This window comes from Ursus arctos, unplaced genomic scaffold, assembly GCF_023065955.2.
Source record: "Ursus arctos isolate Adak ecotype North America unplaced genomic scaffold, UrsArc2.0 scaffold_17, whole genome shotgun sequence".
NCBI classification, from domain to species: domain Eukaryota; kingdom Metazoa; phylum Chordata; class Mammalia; order Carnivora; family Ursidae; genus Ursus; species Ursus arctos.
This window is the reverse complement of record NW_026622841.1, coordinates 7,955,706-7,973,139: the sequence shown is the minus strand read 5'-3', so window position 1 is coordinate 7,973,139 and position 17,434 is coordinate 7,955,706. Positions and strand designations below refer to the sequence as shown.

Sequence of the window (17,434 nt, the reverse complement as noted above, 5' to 3'; positions counted from 1 at the left end):
AAATCCTAGAAGTCAGATGCTTTTTTCTAGAACTTGATGAGATGATTTCAGAATGCATTTGGAATGAAAAGGCCTAAGACTAGACAAACTATCTTGAAAAGACAGAACCAAGTTGGATTGGGTACCCTTTCTAATTTCAGGATTTATTATAACTGACAGCAATCAAGACAGACAATAGACAATAGTCTATGGAACAAAACAGAAAGAATATGATCCATGCATATGTGGATTAGTAATTTTTTGACGAGGACACCAAAGTCCTCTTTCACAGGCTTATTGGTAATTTCAATGACAAAAGGAAAATGTCTTTAATAAATAGTTTCAAAGTGACTGGATATCTATAGGGGAAACAATGAACCTCAACCCCTACCTCACACTACTCAAATACCAATTGAAGATGGATATGACTTTGAAATAGGCCAGCATTTCTTTTATAAAGCACTGTAAGCAAACTATAGAAAGAAATAATTTGGACTTACTCAGAATTTAAAACTTTGCTCATCCAAAAAGCACTATCAAAAAATTAAAAAGGAAATAAAAAATAAAAATGGAAAGCCACGAAATGGGAAAAAATTAGTGATGTGGTGAAGCTAGATGTTCCTAGCTCACAAGAACCTACTGGAACAGGCAAAAATAAGAGACAATGTTAGAAATCAGATCAGTGGTTGCTTCTGGGGCATGGGCAGCTGGAGAATGGCATAAGGGAACTTTCTGGGGAGCAGAAAAGTTGTGTATCTTAATGTGCCTTTGTCAAAACTAAAAGAACATTATAAGTAACATGCAAACATTTCATTATGTTTCAGTATAGTTCAGTATACCAGTTAATATAAAAAATAAAAGGTTAAAACTGCTATGAAAGTGTAGGAGAATATTTAGTTTCTCTCAAGAACATAGGACTTATTAGAAAAATTAAAGAAAACTATTTTCCACTTTTTGGACTTACATAAATACTATAAACAAAATTAATAAAAATCTGAGATGAAGTCTTTGTCATAAAAACAGTAGGAACAATTTCTAATATATAGAATTCTCACAGTCAACGCAAGTAACAGTAAACTCAATTAAAAAAAATTCTGGCAAAGGACATTTATATAAATGAATATATAAAGTAGATATTTTAATTGGGATATATATTGGTAAGGATCTTTGGAAATCAATTTGGCACTGTCTGATTCTTAAAAGAGTTTATGGCATTTAATCTAATGATTCAGATTTTGGTGCTCAGCATAAGTTAATAATTAAGGATATTAAAGTGATCCAAAACTTACGTACAAGAATAAAGTAAACCCTATGACTCAATATGAAATGACTGAATTATTCAGCAAATTGAGCTAAAAGTTGATTATTTTACTGAAGCCTAATTGGCTTAACTTTAATATTCATCAAGTAGATAATTATTAAATAAAATATGGCATAGCTATACAGTGGAATATTATGGATTCATTAAAAATTATACCCCCAAGGAATATTTAACAGCATCTAAAAATTCTTATACAATAGTAAATACAATATAGATGGTTCAATACTTTGTATTTAGTATAATCCCCACTGTATGTGAATATATTTGCATATTAAGATAACTGCTATTTTAACAGAGGTGATCTCTGTAAGGTATAATAGCAGTTGATTTTATTTTATTTTTTTAAATGATTTCCTGTATTTACTAGAGTGAACATGATTTACTTGGCAATGCAGATAAAATTTAGTCAACAGTCATTTTTTTGTTAAAAGAAAGAAAAAGGGAAAATTAATTAATCCCTGGGGCATTAAAAAATATGGCTTTTTAATTTTTTTTTATTTTTAAGTCCTGCCAATTGATCGAAGAAATGCAGGGGTTCCAATTCATAGTGGCCAATGGACAGATGGCACTGAATTTATTGCTATCGCCACATTATAATAAAATAAATTTTGACAAATTGCAGTACCGTGGTAGAAATGAAGTCACAATTCCTGAGGACTTCCACACATTTTGATGAGTATAAATCATGCTTTGTCTCACTCCTGGTATAACTGCGTTATACAGATATCAGGATGTATCTGAATGTGCAAATGCCTGCTTCCTCAGCGTGGCTCCGTTTCTAAAGCTGCTAAAATTGAAGGCTGACCACTGCAATATCCTAATATTAGGGAAATTTAGAGATAAGAATATAAAGTTCAGAATGATCTTGAAACATCTCATTATTTTCTGAGTAATATCTGATTCTGTTTAATTCCTTGCACTTCATATAACTGTTAAAACAAGGCAGAATGTATCAAACAATGGGGTGAACCTAGAATCCAAACAGATGAAAACTCAGTAATAATTCCATACTCTAGGAGTGTATGGTCAGTTTCTCAAATACCAGATTCTTGTGGATTTATTCATTAATGCTTAATTTTAGACCAATGGTTCTGGTCCTGGGACTAAATAATATCTACTGAACTGTTTATTAATTTAGTATTAATATTAAAATTTCATGTTTTGAATTGATATGTAATCATTGTTAAATACAGATCAGAGAATGGGACTTTCTTGCTCTCTCAAAAATGTACTGCAGCCCCAGAGCAGTGGGTGATGGGTGAAAAGCACCAAGAAATTCTAAAGATCAGGCTGGATGATTAATTGAAGAGGAGTGTTTGAAGGTCTTTCATAGGAGAAGGGCAGGAAGGAGGGATACATCCCCTCCCAAGCATGATGAAAGAGGAGAGGCAAGAGAATTACTCACAGAATTTGGATTGTTTGCCGGACTGGGCGATTGACCCCTCAACCTGCCCAGGTTGATGGAGCCTTGGAATCATGGAGTCCTGCCCAGCCTGGTGCCACAGCAGTGTGCAAGAGAATTTGGGGGACAACTTGAGTTTAGAGATACAGTGTTTTCTCTTTCCACTGTGATAAATCTGAGGGCAGGATGCAAGATACAGGCTACAGCTGCTCATGCTAGCCAAATAAGAAGATAAAGGTCACCAACTAGACAAGATACATTTCCACATTTGATGAGACAACAAAGTTTGGATCTTTTAATGAACCAGCTGCAGTAACAAATTTAATTTAAACAAATGTTTTCCATAAATAGTGACTTTCCTGATGACATGCTACTTAGGGGAAAAAAGCAATTGAATTTTCTTGCCATAAGAAAATCTCAAATATTTAAAGTCATTTTGTAAAAAAAAATAATAATAATAAGTAAATAAATGAAGTTCTTTTGAACAGCAAGTTGCATATACAGTGAGTTTTACTTTATGGATCACTGGTTGATAGAAACAACTAAGTGAAATCCAAAATTATAAATAAATTAACCAGTTATTGATAGCTATTACTAATCATTACAAAGCCATTTTTTATATATGCAATTATTTTATGTGTATCTTATATGTAATTATTAATTTTCTTTAAGTCATTTAAATTAATAATACCTACACATTTTCATTAATGGACTTCAACAAATATTTAAGCCTGCACTCTCTGGAAGACCCTGGAACTGAAATTCAGAACATGGGGTATATCACCAGTGAGCTAAAGAAAGCTTTTTTTTTTTTCATGGGGCTTCTCCTTTTGAGCTACTCTTGGGTTTTAAAAGGAAGAGAAAGAAAAAGTATAGGAGCTCACACCCACCTACCTGAAGTTACTATAAAATTTTAACCTACTATAAAATTTATAACCTCTCCCTGTGGAACACCTGATGGATTTTAATATCTATGGACCTCTTGGTTTTCAAATAATTAGGCATTATACTTAGTTCCATCTCCCATCCTTTTTTTGACGCAACCTTCAAGTCCATAACTTCTGAAGTAGCTGGAGAAGTGGAGTGGGTAGAGTGAGTATGAATGTTCAGCAATTAGCTGACCATTAAAACGTACCAGAGCCCTTCTTTGAAAAAAAGGAAATGAATTGACATCCAGTCCACATTTCCCAAATTTATTATAAGTAACTGAGATACAAAAGATGCATTTTATGTTCATGTAGTCACAGTGCATGGAATGTTCACTATATGCTAGATGCACACAATTATTTAATACATACATTCCAAAAGCCTGTATTTTAAAAAGGACTCTAATTATAAGGGAGCATATGTATTTGTTTTTAGTATGGCTCTTTCTTAAAACCAGTTTTTTCCATCTGCACTGTTACAAGGCGGAAATTATTAAGAAACTGGTCAAAGAGCTCATCATGCTTTTGTGTTCTGTTTATTTATTTCTACTCATGAGATGATGTTTCATGTCATGTTAGAAACTATATCTCAGATCCTCTGCTTCCTGCCACCCCTACATACTCCACTTGTCTCACCTGTCAGGCTCAAGCTCAGAGCTATATTTGGATTGTTCCTGCCCTAAACCAGATCTGTTTAAAACCTCATTGGCTGAGAAAGAAAGGTTTCGGTCCTTCTCGGGGCTGATGACCCATTCAGTCTCCACACATCACCTGGGGTCTCACTGCCTTTTCCAAGACCATTTCTTCTGAGTGTAGCTACCCTTTCTTGCCAGACCTCGTCTAATTCAATTTGCAGACCTTGTTTTGTAGTCCCCTTGAGACTGTTCTTGTGGTTGCCACCTTAACTCTGGTCCCAGGCCTTCTGCATGGTCGATTCCTTTGGACCTCCTCATGCAACCCTAGAGTAGAAATGCCCTTGTAAATAGAACTGCAGTTTCAATAATAGTTGGACATGACATCTTTGTTGGACATGACGATTAGTTTTGTAAATATTTCACCTTGCTATTGTTTTTAGCCACTTAAAATAAAATGATGCTTTCTCATACATCAGCCATTATACAAACCTAAATTTTATCAAAATACAATTTCATAGGTAATGTGTTTGGGATTTTTTTTTTCACTCTAGAATTCTATAGTTCACATATGTGAATACATCTTAATCTAATATTTTTTACATAACCTTTGCAAAAATTTATTTCTTCACACATTCAGCAGTCTTCACAATACCTAATGTTAGTAGAATTTTTATTCATGTTTCAGGATATTATTATCATTAATATTTTTAAGATTTTATTTGTTTAAGAGAGAGAGCACAAGCAAAAGGAAGGGGAGGAACAGAGGGAGAGGGACAAACAGACTTTCAGCTGAGTGTGGAACCCCACATGGGCTCGTTATGGGGCTCGATGCCAGGACCCCAAGATCATGACCTAAGCCAAAGTCAGATGTTTAACCGACTGAGCCACCCAGGTGCCCCTTATTATCATTATCTAAAACAGCTAATTTCTGTACTTGCTTCAGCAGCATATATATTAAACAGCTAGGTTTTTTTCTAATTCTTTTGGGTACTTGGAAGTGTGTTGTTCGGTGCTCCTTAACAGCGTTCTTATTGTTATTGTTGATTACTTTAAAAGAAAATAATTCAAATATACATACATACGTTGATGAATTGAAAATTGTCTTTCATATACCTCCTTTCTATGCCTCTCACTTCTTTTTTTTTTTTTTTTTAAGATTTTATCTATTTACTTGAGAGAGGGAGAGGGAGAGGGAGAGAGAGAAGCAGACTCCTTAATGAGTGGAGAGCCTGATGTGGGGCTCCATCCTAGGACCCTGAGAACATGACCTGGGCCAAAGGCAGATGCTTAACCGACTGAGCCACCCAGGTGCCCCGTGCCTGTCACTTCTTGTGTTCTAATTCACATAAGAACTCTTTCCTGCCAAATCAGTCATGAGTCAGTTGAGATGGGATTACTTTATTTGAGCAAAGATTAAGGGACAATTTTGAATTAAATGTGCTGGTTTGTTCTATTAGAACATTGCTTCACTTTCAAAAACATCCCTCATAGTTCCTCCAGTGCCACTAATTCCTTGACAATACTCTAAAATGAGCCTTGCAAATCAGCAGTTCTCAAAGTCTGGTCCCCAGAGCAGCAGCATCAACAGCCTCTGGGAACAAGTAGAAATGTAAGTTGTCCTGCCCCAGCCCAGACCTACTGGATCAGAAAAAAATAAGGATGGAGGACTCCCTAGCAAGCTGTGTTTAAATAAGCCCTCCAGGTAACTTTGATGCACACTAAGGCTCTCAGCAGTAAAAACCAAAGGTAGGCTTTTAAATAAGAAAGTGACGTGATTAGAGGGTGATTAAAACACCTGCTTCATACAAGTATTTCACAAAGTTAAACATTTAAAAAAGTCATTTCAGGGGAGCCAATTTTAACTATTACATATTGAAATGGTCTTTCCAGTGGAAACCGTAACAAATTTTAATGAAGCAACATAATTTTACATTATTACGGGCATAAAATAATTTACTCACAGTAAATGCAGAAACATTTTTCCGATGACAATGGAATCAAAGAAGAATAATTTACTAGATAACTTGAGCTGCCTTCATCCTCTGCTGGATTAAATTAGTCTACTTTTTAATTGAATCTCAAATCCTTGGAAATTAGCCATTAGGATAAGATGGCTTTTGAAAACTTAAAAATGGAAAATAAAATTCCATAGAATAATTCCTTTTGTAGGATGAAAGAAATAGTATCAAAAGGAAGGTTGGAGCATTCCAAACCATAACACGAAGAGGTTAATGTGGATTGCTAGGTAAGACTAGGAAAGTAGAAGGTAGCAAGAAGATAAATTTCACCTGCTTTACAGAGCCCACAGCAGGCCCGTGGAAGGACTCCCTCAGGGCAGGTTATCCAATCTCTTTGTGTTTGTTTGTAAATGCACCTCACTGATTTTGACATTGAGAGCCCTACCTCATGTGAATCTTATTAAATCCAATTCATTATTTTTCTGTTTTTTAGTTCCATGTTTCCCCAATGTCTGTTGTGATGATTGTACTCTTTCTCTGTTTATTTTTTCTAGGCTTTATCTGCTAACATTAGAGCACATAGATAGTTCAGTGAAAATGCAATGGTTCTTTTGGGTCCTCTGTAATACCCCATAAGTTATAGGTAATTTACCATGTTATCATCCATGTGGTGGACAGGGTCCTTGATGCCAGGGTTATTTTTTTGCATTTTTTTTTCAATATCAAACTATGGGTGTGAATTTCAAGGGTCAGTGCAGCCTTCACCAACACTAAAATTGGCTAATGATGTTTATTTCAATATCTTAGAAGAAGTGTTATTTCTTGACATTTTGACAATGATTCTTTGCTTGCTATCTTCAGACTCTTAACTGATGGAGAGGAAGGAATTTAGAGGAATGTTTTACATTCCACTTTCATAACAAATGTTTTACCTCTGCACAACAGATGCCACTGACATGATTACTTCCAAATGTAAAAACTGAACTTCATCAAAAGGGTCTTGACCAAAGAAAAGAAGATTTCTATTCAGGTGTTATCTATAGGCATGAGTCACTCTGTTGGGTCCAACTTTCATTTATACTCTTACATGAGATCAGACCCCTTTGATTGGCTACTTGTAATTCTATTGGAGTGGGAATTGTGGTGGCAATGTGAGTGATGTCTTTAATGGGAAATATTGAGATTTTACTCCATTGCACACAAGAATTTTAAGATTTATAGTGTGTGTGTGTGTATATATATACATATATATACTTTTTATTGCAGATAATTAATGGGGCAGTGATCCTTCTTCATTTTTTCAGCTATATACCTTGTTCTCCTTTCTGTAGGAAATGGATGTGAAATCCATATACATATTAGTTTTATGGGTCAATGATCTAAGTAAAAAATTGAATCATTAGATTATTTGGACAAAAATATCTAGACACTTGAATATAAATATTGTCCATATGGTTACTAAATTTCAAGCTATCGTGCTTAAATTCAACTTAACCCATTGAGAATCTGAATTTTTTTTTTTTTTTGGCATCAGCAAAGCAATACTCCACAAAGTACCTGCCACAGAAAAGATTCTTTCTGTTATACAGACAATTCCAGCTTAGTACCAGCAAGCATTCAGTGTTTAAGATCGTGGCATTATGATGGATGATGGCACATTCCTAAACATATTAATTCTTTTCCAACTACAGCTGTACCATTATGCCTCTCAAAATCATTAATTCAACAGCACTGCCTATCAAGCATGATTCACAATTAAATTCAAACTCACAAAGATGTATCTATCAATAACTCTTAAACTTTTTGTTATCGTGACATTATTTTTTTATAATTCCTCAATTCTTGTGGTGCATATTCATCATGGGATATATTTATCATTCATATAATTAACCAATATTTATTAATTACTTACTATAAACCAAGAATACAGTGCTAGGAATTAGGGATATTTTATAGGATACTTTATAGGTCATACCAAGTTCTTTGCTTCCTGGAAATTATGAACTAACCTTATGTTTTATGAAGTGCATCTAATGCTTTTAAATGGGGATCAGGGGCTGAGAATTTTGCAGTAGCCTTTGAGATACACAAAAAATTATAAAGCAAGATTTGGAATCATTGTCTAACAATCAGACTTTGAACTCTAGAATGTCCAAGAATGAAAGTGACTGTGTTTTTATTTTGCTTACCAAAACAGTATCTGAGGTCCTGCCGAAAGTAGTAACGAGTATCTGCATTTATGTGCTGAATTTGACTGTGAACACAATGTATTATGAGAGTCAGTCTAAGTGTGCATTAAATACTTCATAACACAAAAGTAAAATGGAGTAAATTCCTGCTTAAATTAAATAAGACATTCCTTGCAGGAGTTAGGTATATGATATGCATTTAAGGTTGTGTGAAGAAGCAGACAGTAAGCATTATTTTGGCAGAGACCTCACTTAGCTTTTACCCTTACGTTTCCATGGTACAATTTAACCATTTCATCCTCTTCATAGAGAATATATGCAACACAGTGTAGAATGAGTGAGTGAACAAACTAATGAGTAAGAATATTTTAATTAGCTCATTTTCTCATACATCCAATGGGAAAGGGTAGTGTTTTGTACTGTGTATCAATGTTCCCAAGGGACATAGTAATGCTTTCTAAAGGTTGTAGGGTAGGTATATAAATAATACAGTGCTACCATCAAGAGTCAGACCTCTTTTCACTTAATTTGCTTCATTCTTTGTTTCTTTGCAGAGAGATTCAATGTCTATCTTATGCCTACACCAAATCTGGATATTTATGGTGAATGCACAATGCAGATCACTCATGAGAATATCTATCTCTGGGATATCCACAACGCCAAAGTCAAACTGGTGATGTGGCCTCTCAGCTCCCTGAGGAGATATGGACGGGACTCAACGTGGTTTACCTTTGAGTCAGGAAGGTAAGCTCTAAGTGCCACAACCAACATCAGGAGGTGGGTGACAAATAGACACCTGAAGGACAGGTTCTGTCCACTAGTGCCCAGGATCACCGCTGTTTTTGGAAAGGGTAGAAATCACCAAATATATAATTTCTTCAGATTTTTGCTGATAATCTATGACAGGTTAATTATCCCATTTAAAACAGTTCAGTCTTTTACACTGACTGCAAACTAATTTCATAATTATTTTAATCATGTAATATATTTTATGATATTATTATAATACTGTATTTTGGGTGTATCCTATAATACTTTCAGTGCAGTAGGATTCCCATGGAATTCAACATGTCCCTTTATAAGCAAAAAAATTTGAAAGGACTTTTATATTAAATTGTTTATATATTACTTTTTAGGTTTCAGATATGTTAATTCAAAATTCATTTATCCAGATTTTTATGTTAATAACATTAATTAAGTGTAAATGTTAATTCAGAGTGAGTGAAGAAATGTTGGCAAATCTGTAGTATATGAAATGCATAACCCAGATTTTAAGTAGAATATGTCAAATCAAATACATTGGTTTCTTGGTCATAGCATATGGTTGGAATCCATAAATGTCTTAAACGAATGCTTGTTTCATAATCATTATTTACAGACATGAGTTTAGACATGAGCTTCAACCAGCTAAATGAATGTCTTTGTGCAGTGACCCTTTGTGATGTTGCTGTCATTCGTCCAAGACAAGACCTACTTAGAATTGGGGATTCTGTATAAGAGATGTTTAATGTAGTAGTCTTCACACTGGGAACATGATTTATACATTCTGAACATGTATTATAAGACAATTATAATGAAGTTTTGTTGTACTTGATACAGCAATTTTAATTTCATAACTTTATTCTTACAAAACTATTATATACTTATTCAAGGTCAGATTCTAATAATATCCATCTAGGTTAGGCCAAGGCCATATGTCTTTTAAAACGTTAAGGAAAAAACCTGAGCTGAGCTGAAGTAATTTTACCAGTCTGGACCCTTTTTTCTAGGTAATATTAAGCCCTCTCTCACACTGATTTCTCTAAGAGCCTCCAATTCTATGTTTACTTAGTGGCTATGAGTTCACTCAACTGTCTATTTTCAGTCTGCCTAGATCCTGACAGTAATAATAGTAATCAAATTCTAGATATCTATTAGGAAATGAAAATTCTCTTAAGAAAATGAATATTTTTAGGTATATACACTATTTTAAAAATTATGTGGTTATGAAAAAGGAATTACAACTTATTCACTGGCCTAAGGTTTATGATACACATTTTTTTTTTTTACTGGCCATAAAAGTTAGTGTATGTTTGGAAAAAGTAATGGCTTATGTTCATTATGTAATAACATTGCCTCCAGAATTCCCTCCTTTGGATTTTTCTGCTAGGTATTCCTATTTGTCTATATTTTTTTAATGTTCATTATTGACATAGAGTTGACATACAATGTTATATTAGTTTCAGGGTTGCAACATAATGTTTTGACAATTCTGTCCATGATTCAGTGCTCACCATGATAAATGTGTCACTATTTGTGATCATACAATGTTATTACAATATTATTGACTATATTCCCTGTGCTGTACTTTTCACCTCCATGACTCACTTATTTTATTTTACAACTGGAAGTATGTACCTGTTAATCCCCTTCACCTATTTCTCCCATTCCCCTACCCTCTTCCTTCTGGCAACCACCAGTTTGCTCTCTGTATTTATGCATCTGCTTCGGTTTTTTGTTTGTTCATTTGTTTTGTTTTTTTTAGATTCCACATATAAGGGAAATCGTATGGTATTTGTCTTTCTCTATCTGACTTATTTCATTTAGCATAATACCCTCTAGGTCCATCCATGTTGTCGCAAATGGCAAGATTTCGTTCTTTTTTTGTGGCTGCGTCATATTCCAGTGGGGTGTGTGTGTGTGTGTGTGTGTGTGTGTGTATACACACCACATCATCTTTTTCCACTCATCTATGAATGGACCTTTGGGTTGCTTCTACATCTTGGTTATTACAAGTAATGATGTATTAAATGTAGGGGTACATGTATCTTTTTGAATTAGTGTTTTCATTTTCTTTGGGTAAATACCCAGCAGTGGCATTACTGGATCATATGATATTTCCATTTTTAATTTCTGAGGAACCTCCATATTGTTACCTGTCTATTCCCTCATTTCAGAAGGCATCTGCTCAGGATTTTAAATAACAAGTAAGGTTTTTTCTTTTTCTTTTCTGGTGGTTATGTAGAATTTTCATTCCATTTGTACCTGTGCAACAGTTTTTGCCAATTTCTTGTTCCTCCTAAGTCTATAAGGGGGACGTACTGGCTCTCCACAGTGATTAAATTGATATTCTCGACCAAAATATCAAATTACCTGATATGTAACTTGGCTTATCTGACAGTCAATATTAATTGGTCTTCTATGATCTTGGTAATTTTTAATAATCTTAAGGTACATTAAAAAAAACAAAATATCCCAAAGTAGGTAAAGCCTATAATCCTCAAGTTTTTTCTGTTTTATTTTTGTTTTGCTATTTGTTTAGTTTTGTTGGTTTAGGAGATATTTTTTTCTACATTTTTTGTTTGTCAGAATAACTTCTTAAAAAAATAAATAACAATATTTAAAAATCATCTTGACACACACACTCCTACCTGCCCTGGGAATCAGAGAGAACAAGATTTAGGTCATAGCTCTGTCACTTGTTAATAACTTAGCATGGGGCATTTGACCCGTCTGTCTTCTGGTTTTCTTCTTTGTATTAGAATTATAAACTCTACTTCCTACATAAATTTGGAGAGATTAAGTGAGTTTGTGACTATGAAGAAGCACCGGGCACAGTATTGTCACATAATGGGCATTTAAGAAATTGTGATTATGTACTCTTCCTCAGAAATCATATAATCTGTGAAGGTATATCCTCGGCCAAACACTGGCAGTGTGAGGAGAGATAAGCCAAGCAAAAAGCTTGAGAGAAGCCAGCATTCAAATACTGAAATGATCACTAGAAACTTGATGTCTAAGACTAAAAATCAGTGTTACCTGTCATGAGTCAGGAATTTGAGATGAAAATGGGACTCGTGCAGCAAGACTGGAGTACAAATAAGGGGAAAATACTGAATGGCTGTCTTTATGCTAACTGGTGCTTGGAGCATAATTTTATGGGTTACTAGGTGCCTATTTCATTGAAGAGTCAGGAGATATACAAGAACTCTCTAATTTACTATGTGTAATACTTTGGAAAGAGTTACACTCCAATAGTATTGCTGTGGGAAAATCAGAGTGTAGAGCAATGAAAATCAAACTTCCTTACTCTTAAGTAGATTAAGGGAAAAACCTAAAGGAATCTTAACAAAAAGCTACTAGAACTAAGAAGTAAATTTAGTGAGGTTACAGCATATAAAGTCAATATTAAAAAATCAGTTTTATTTTATTTACAAGCAATGCATAATTGAAAGGGAAAATGTTTTTAATATCTCTTATAATGTCTTAAAAATATGAAATATATATAGGTTGTTTTAACAAAATATGTGTGAGACCTGTACATTGAAAACCACAACATATGGCTGAGAGTAATTAAAGAAGACCAAAATAAATGGAGATCTATACCATGTTTGTGAATTGGAGGATGCTGTATTCATAAGATAACAATCCTCCAAATCAATGTATTCCATTGTAATCTCAATAATAATCCGAAATGACTTTTCTAAATTAAATGACGAGTTGATACTAAAATGTATTTGGAGTTGCAGAAGACCTAGAGTAAGCCAAAATAATTGGGGGGAAAATGTATTTGATGGATTTCTACTACCTGATTTTAATACTTGTTATAAAGCTACAATAATCAAGATGGTGTGATATTGACATAAGGATAGACCTAACAATCACTGGAAAAGAATGAAAAGTTCAAAATAGACACCACATATATGGCCAGTTTATTTATTTTTTAATATGCTGCAATAATTCAATGTGAAAAAGAAATAAATGGTGCTAGAACGACTGGATACCCATTAAGGAGAAAAACGAACAGCACTTACCTCACTGCCATGGACTGAATTGTGCCCACCTCCTCCTCCTGCAATATTCATATAGCGAAGTTCTCATCCAAGTGTGACGGTATTTGGAGATGGGGCCTCGGGGCCTTTGGAAGACAATTCAGTTTAAATGAGATCATGAAGGTGGGCCCATCATGGTAGGATTAATGTCCTTTCAAGAAGAGATACCAGAAAGCTTGTTCTCTCTCTCCTGCCATGTGAGAACACAGGGAGAAGGTGGCCATCTACAAGACACAAAAAGAGTCCTAACCAGAAACTGACCATGCCGGCACTTTCATCTTGGACTTCCAGCCTCCAGAACTATGAGAAAATAAATTTCTGTTCTTTAAGCCCCCTGTCTACAGTATTTTGTTATGGCAGCTCGAGCTAATACACTTCACCATACCCCTCAAAAAACTCCAAATGGATATATGGACTTAAATGTAAAAGCTAAAATTACAAAATTTATAGAAGAAAATATAGGGAAATATTTCTAACCTTGAAATAGGCAGGTATTTCTTAAATATTAAACTGAAAGCACAATCAAAAAAATATTGCTAATTTGGGCTTCCTCAAAAATAACAATATCTGATCTTCAAAAGACATCCTATAGAAAATGAAGGGAAAAAATGAGAAGGCAAACCATAGACAGGGGAAAAAAAATTCACAAATCCTGTATCTGACAAAGAATTTTTATTTGTAATCTTAAAGAATTCTTACATCCCAAAATAGGAAGACAAATAATCCATTAATAAAATAGGCAAAAAAATTGGACAGGTTATAAAAGAAGATATGCTGATAAACCGTACCAGCAAGAAAAGATGCTTATTATCATCTTTAGTCATGAGGAAATACAGATTAAAACCACAAAAGACACCAATATATTCTCTCCCCTGCCAAAAGACAAAATAAAACAAAACCTTGACCCTGTCGAGTGGAGAAGGAACAACTCTTACTCAGTCTCATTGATAATGTGAGTGGGAAAAAGAACACCCTTTCAAGTGATAGTTTGGCATTTTTTTGTGTGTGTGCCATATGACAGAGCAATTTCACTTCTAGATATTTACCCACCAAAGCAACATATAAATACTTGTGTTGGGAGAGTTATTCATAAGGGTCAAAAACTGGAAACAATCTAAAAATGGTCATCAGTACATGAGTGGAAAGACAAATTATAATGTAGTTATACAAGGGAGTACTACCTACCAGTGACTCGCAACATGGTTAAATCTCAAAAACTTTATTCTAAACAATATCTATGATTTCATTTCCAGAAAATCCTACAAGAGGCAAAACTTAACTGGTAGTGACAGAAAGCAAATCAGTGGTTGCCTGTGTTTGAGGTTGGGGTTGGGAAAGAATGGACAGCAAAGGGGCACTAAGGAAATTTGGGGAGTGATGAAAAATGTCCTGCATTCTGACGTTCATGAAAAAACATGGAACTGTTTACTAAATATTGGTATTATTATATGCAAATTATACTCAAGTGTTTTCAACATGAAAAAAGTTGTTGGGAAAGAAAATAGAACATTAACAGGAATTATGTTATATTCTTTCATACCGTTTGGATGTTTGGCAATGAGCATTGTTACTTTTATAATAAAACACTTTCTCTGGAAGGAATGGGGCCAAGAAAGGAAAGAGAGCCTCAGCATTGTCTGGACAAGGAGTCTTGAAGCTGTGAGATACAACTAGGCTTTTATTGCTAGAGAGGTACTACAAGGTCAGAAATCTGTTTTTGTAACCTGGCCAGGTGTTACACTTTCTACATTGTGTATGTAAATCTCCATTGTTCCCCTTAGTATTGAGAATTATTTTTTTTAGATACCTATATTGTCTGATTAAAAAGTTAATACAAGCTTTTGAAGGAGATGTTGGAAAGAAAAGCTTAAAATCACTATACTCTTTCCATCTTAAGATAACTGCTTTTAATATTTTGATGTACTTCTTTCCAGTGTATTTTAAAGTCAATGCAAGTAAAGATATTTATCCTCATTTTCACTTAATATTATACCAAGAAGTAATCTCTGAGTCCTTTAAGATCAAGATTCAAATGGCTGTATGGCCTCTGAACATACAGCTATGCCATCATTAATTTAACATTAAGAAGTTTCCAAAATAAACTGATATAAATAAAGCCACACTGACCATCTGTGAAAAGTTGTGCAAATCTCTGATTATTTCCTTAGCAAAGCCTTTTTAAAGGCTTCCTGGGTCAAAGGATGTGAATGTTTTCAAGGTTCTTCACAATATAGCAAATTGCGTTCAAGGAAAGTAGTGTCAATTCATACATCCCCTAATGGTACAAAGAGAATGCTCTTTGTGACCCTACAACCACAAGCATTAAAACGATGATTTAGGATGTTTCTATTTTGATCAAGGACTTTGATAGTTCTTTCTCTTTTTTTTTTTTTCTTTTCTCTTTTTGTTTGTGTCTTTATGATTGGAGGTCTGGCTTTGCATATACTGTTCATTTGTATTTTTTTCCTTCTCTAAATTTGGATGTCCTTTGCTCTTTAATAATTGGACTATTGACCATTATTCTATGCATCTATTTTGTAAATTCCAGACTACCTCACTCTTGTTAAAGAGAGTCAAAGGTGGAAGGTTTGCCCATGCTTGATCCAGAGAAATAAAAGTAAGACATTGTATTCCCTGCTCAGGACTGGGGCTTAGGGAGAGAGAGGAGGGCATGGATGATGAAGACAATTTAAAGGACAGATTGGCAAGTGAGACCCAGCCAGTCATCCTAGCAGATGAAGATCTGTATTTCCTGGGTTTTATCTTATTAGCTTTTTGCAGAAAGCATATTACTTGGTAGCAATTTCTAGCCGTTTATTTATACTACTACATGTATTGGAAAGTAATAAATTGGATATGTCAAAATACTCTTTTTCACTGACAGGCTTTTTTTCAAATGCATTGTTAAATTCCACTGTACCAACAAAATGTAAAAAATAAATAGTAGGGGAGGACCTAAACCGTTCTTTCTGGAGGAACATACTTCACACATCCTCATAATTATAATCATACACCATAAACTTCAGGGAGCACATGGCAGGTATGAGAACAGAAAGAGAACAAGGACCAGGAAGATTTCAGTGGGAATTGTCCCTGGAGACGCATGGTGTTTGGAAGATGAATTCATGGTCTCATGCCAGCTTAGAGCAATCACTCTTTTACCATGATGATTGTAAGTTTGCATTTTAAGAGTAAAAAGCAACCGATTTGCTATGCAGCGTATTTTTTCCTCAAAAAATCAGAAAAGCTCTCCAGACCTGCAGAGGAAGTCATAGGATTCCTGATTATGTGCAATTTTATCCTGTGAAAGACAAAATTATGTTTTTAACTGCTGATGTGGCATCTTCACTTCATTCAACTTCATAAATATTGTAAGCAAACATCAGAATGGGTTCAAATGGCTGCATAACAAAATTCAAGTGAGCCCCAAATCCTTTTTTTTTTATAAAATTATTGTTCAAAACATAACCTCCCTATTCAGCACAATGCTTAATATCACAAAATCGGCCCTTAAAATACATATCTTACTAATTTTGATAATATCTTTATTTAGAAGCTTAGGAAAAATCTGGTTACAGATTTTAACAACTGGAAATGTAAAACATTGCTTATTACAGTGTAGTCCTTTTGTGAAGATGGTTAATGGAAGCAGTTTTGTGTGCTATAATCAAGCATTCTGTGATGTCACAGGTAGACATAATTTATTCCTAAACCTTTTGATTCACAAACGGAGAGAGAAATCCTTCCTTCTCTACTGCATGATAAATTAGTTAAAGGGAAAGGTAGGGCAGAGAGCTCTTAAATAGGACATCAGACTATGTTCAGATATATATATATATATTGAACTGTATCAAAATTTAAAACTTGCCTCTGTAAAAGATACTTTTAAGGGAATTAAAAGATAGGACAGTTCTGGAGAAAAGATTTGGAAGTCACATATTTGACAAAGAATTTGTATCCAGAATATATAAAGAACTTCAAAATTTAATAAGAAAAAAACACAACCTGTAATTTAAAAAACAGGCAAAGCATTTGAGCAGACATTCCTTCAAAGATGTTATATAGTTGACCAATAATCACACTAAAAGTTGCCAAACCTAATTAGTCGTTAGGGAAATACAAATTAAAATCACAATGAGATACAACTCTCAACTTATTTTTATGGCTAAAATTAAAAGGAAAAGTCTGACAGTACTGAGTGCTGACAAGAATA

General features: G+C 34.2%; 1 protein-coding gene across 1 annotated transcript in view; it reads left to right on the top strand.

Moving 5' to 3' along the window:
- The window catches only part of DOK6 (docking protein 6), a 354,731-nt gene that overhangs the window by 202,393 nt on the left and 134,904 nt on the right, over window positions 1-17,434 (top strand). The window contains exon 5 of the mRNA XM_026496474.4: window positions 8,965-9,154. Within this exon, the coding sequence (XP_026352259.1) occupies window positions 8,965-9,154 (190 nt within the window). The remainder of the gene's footprint in view (window positions 1-8,964; window positions 9,155-17,434) is intronic.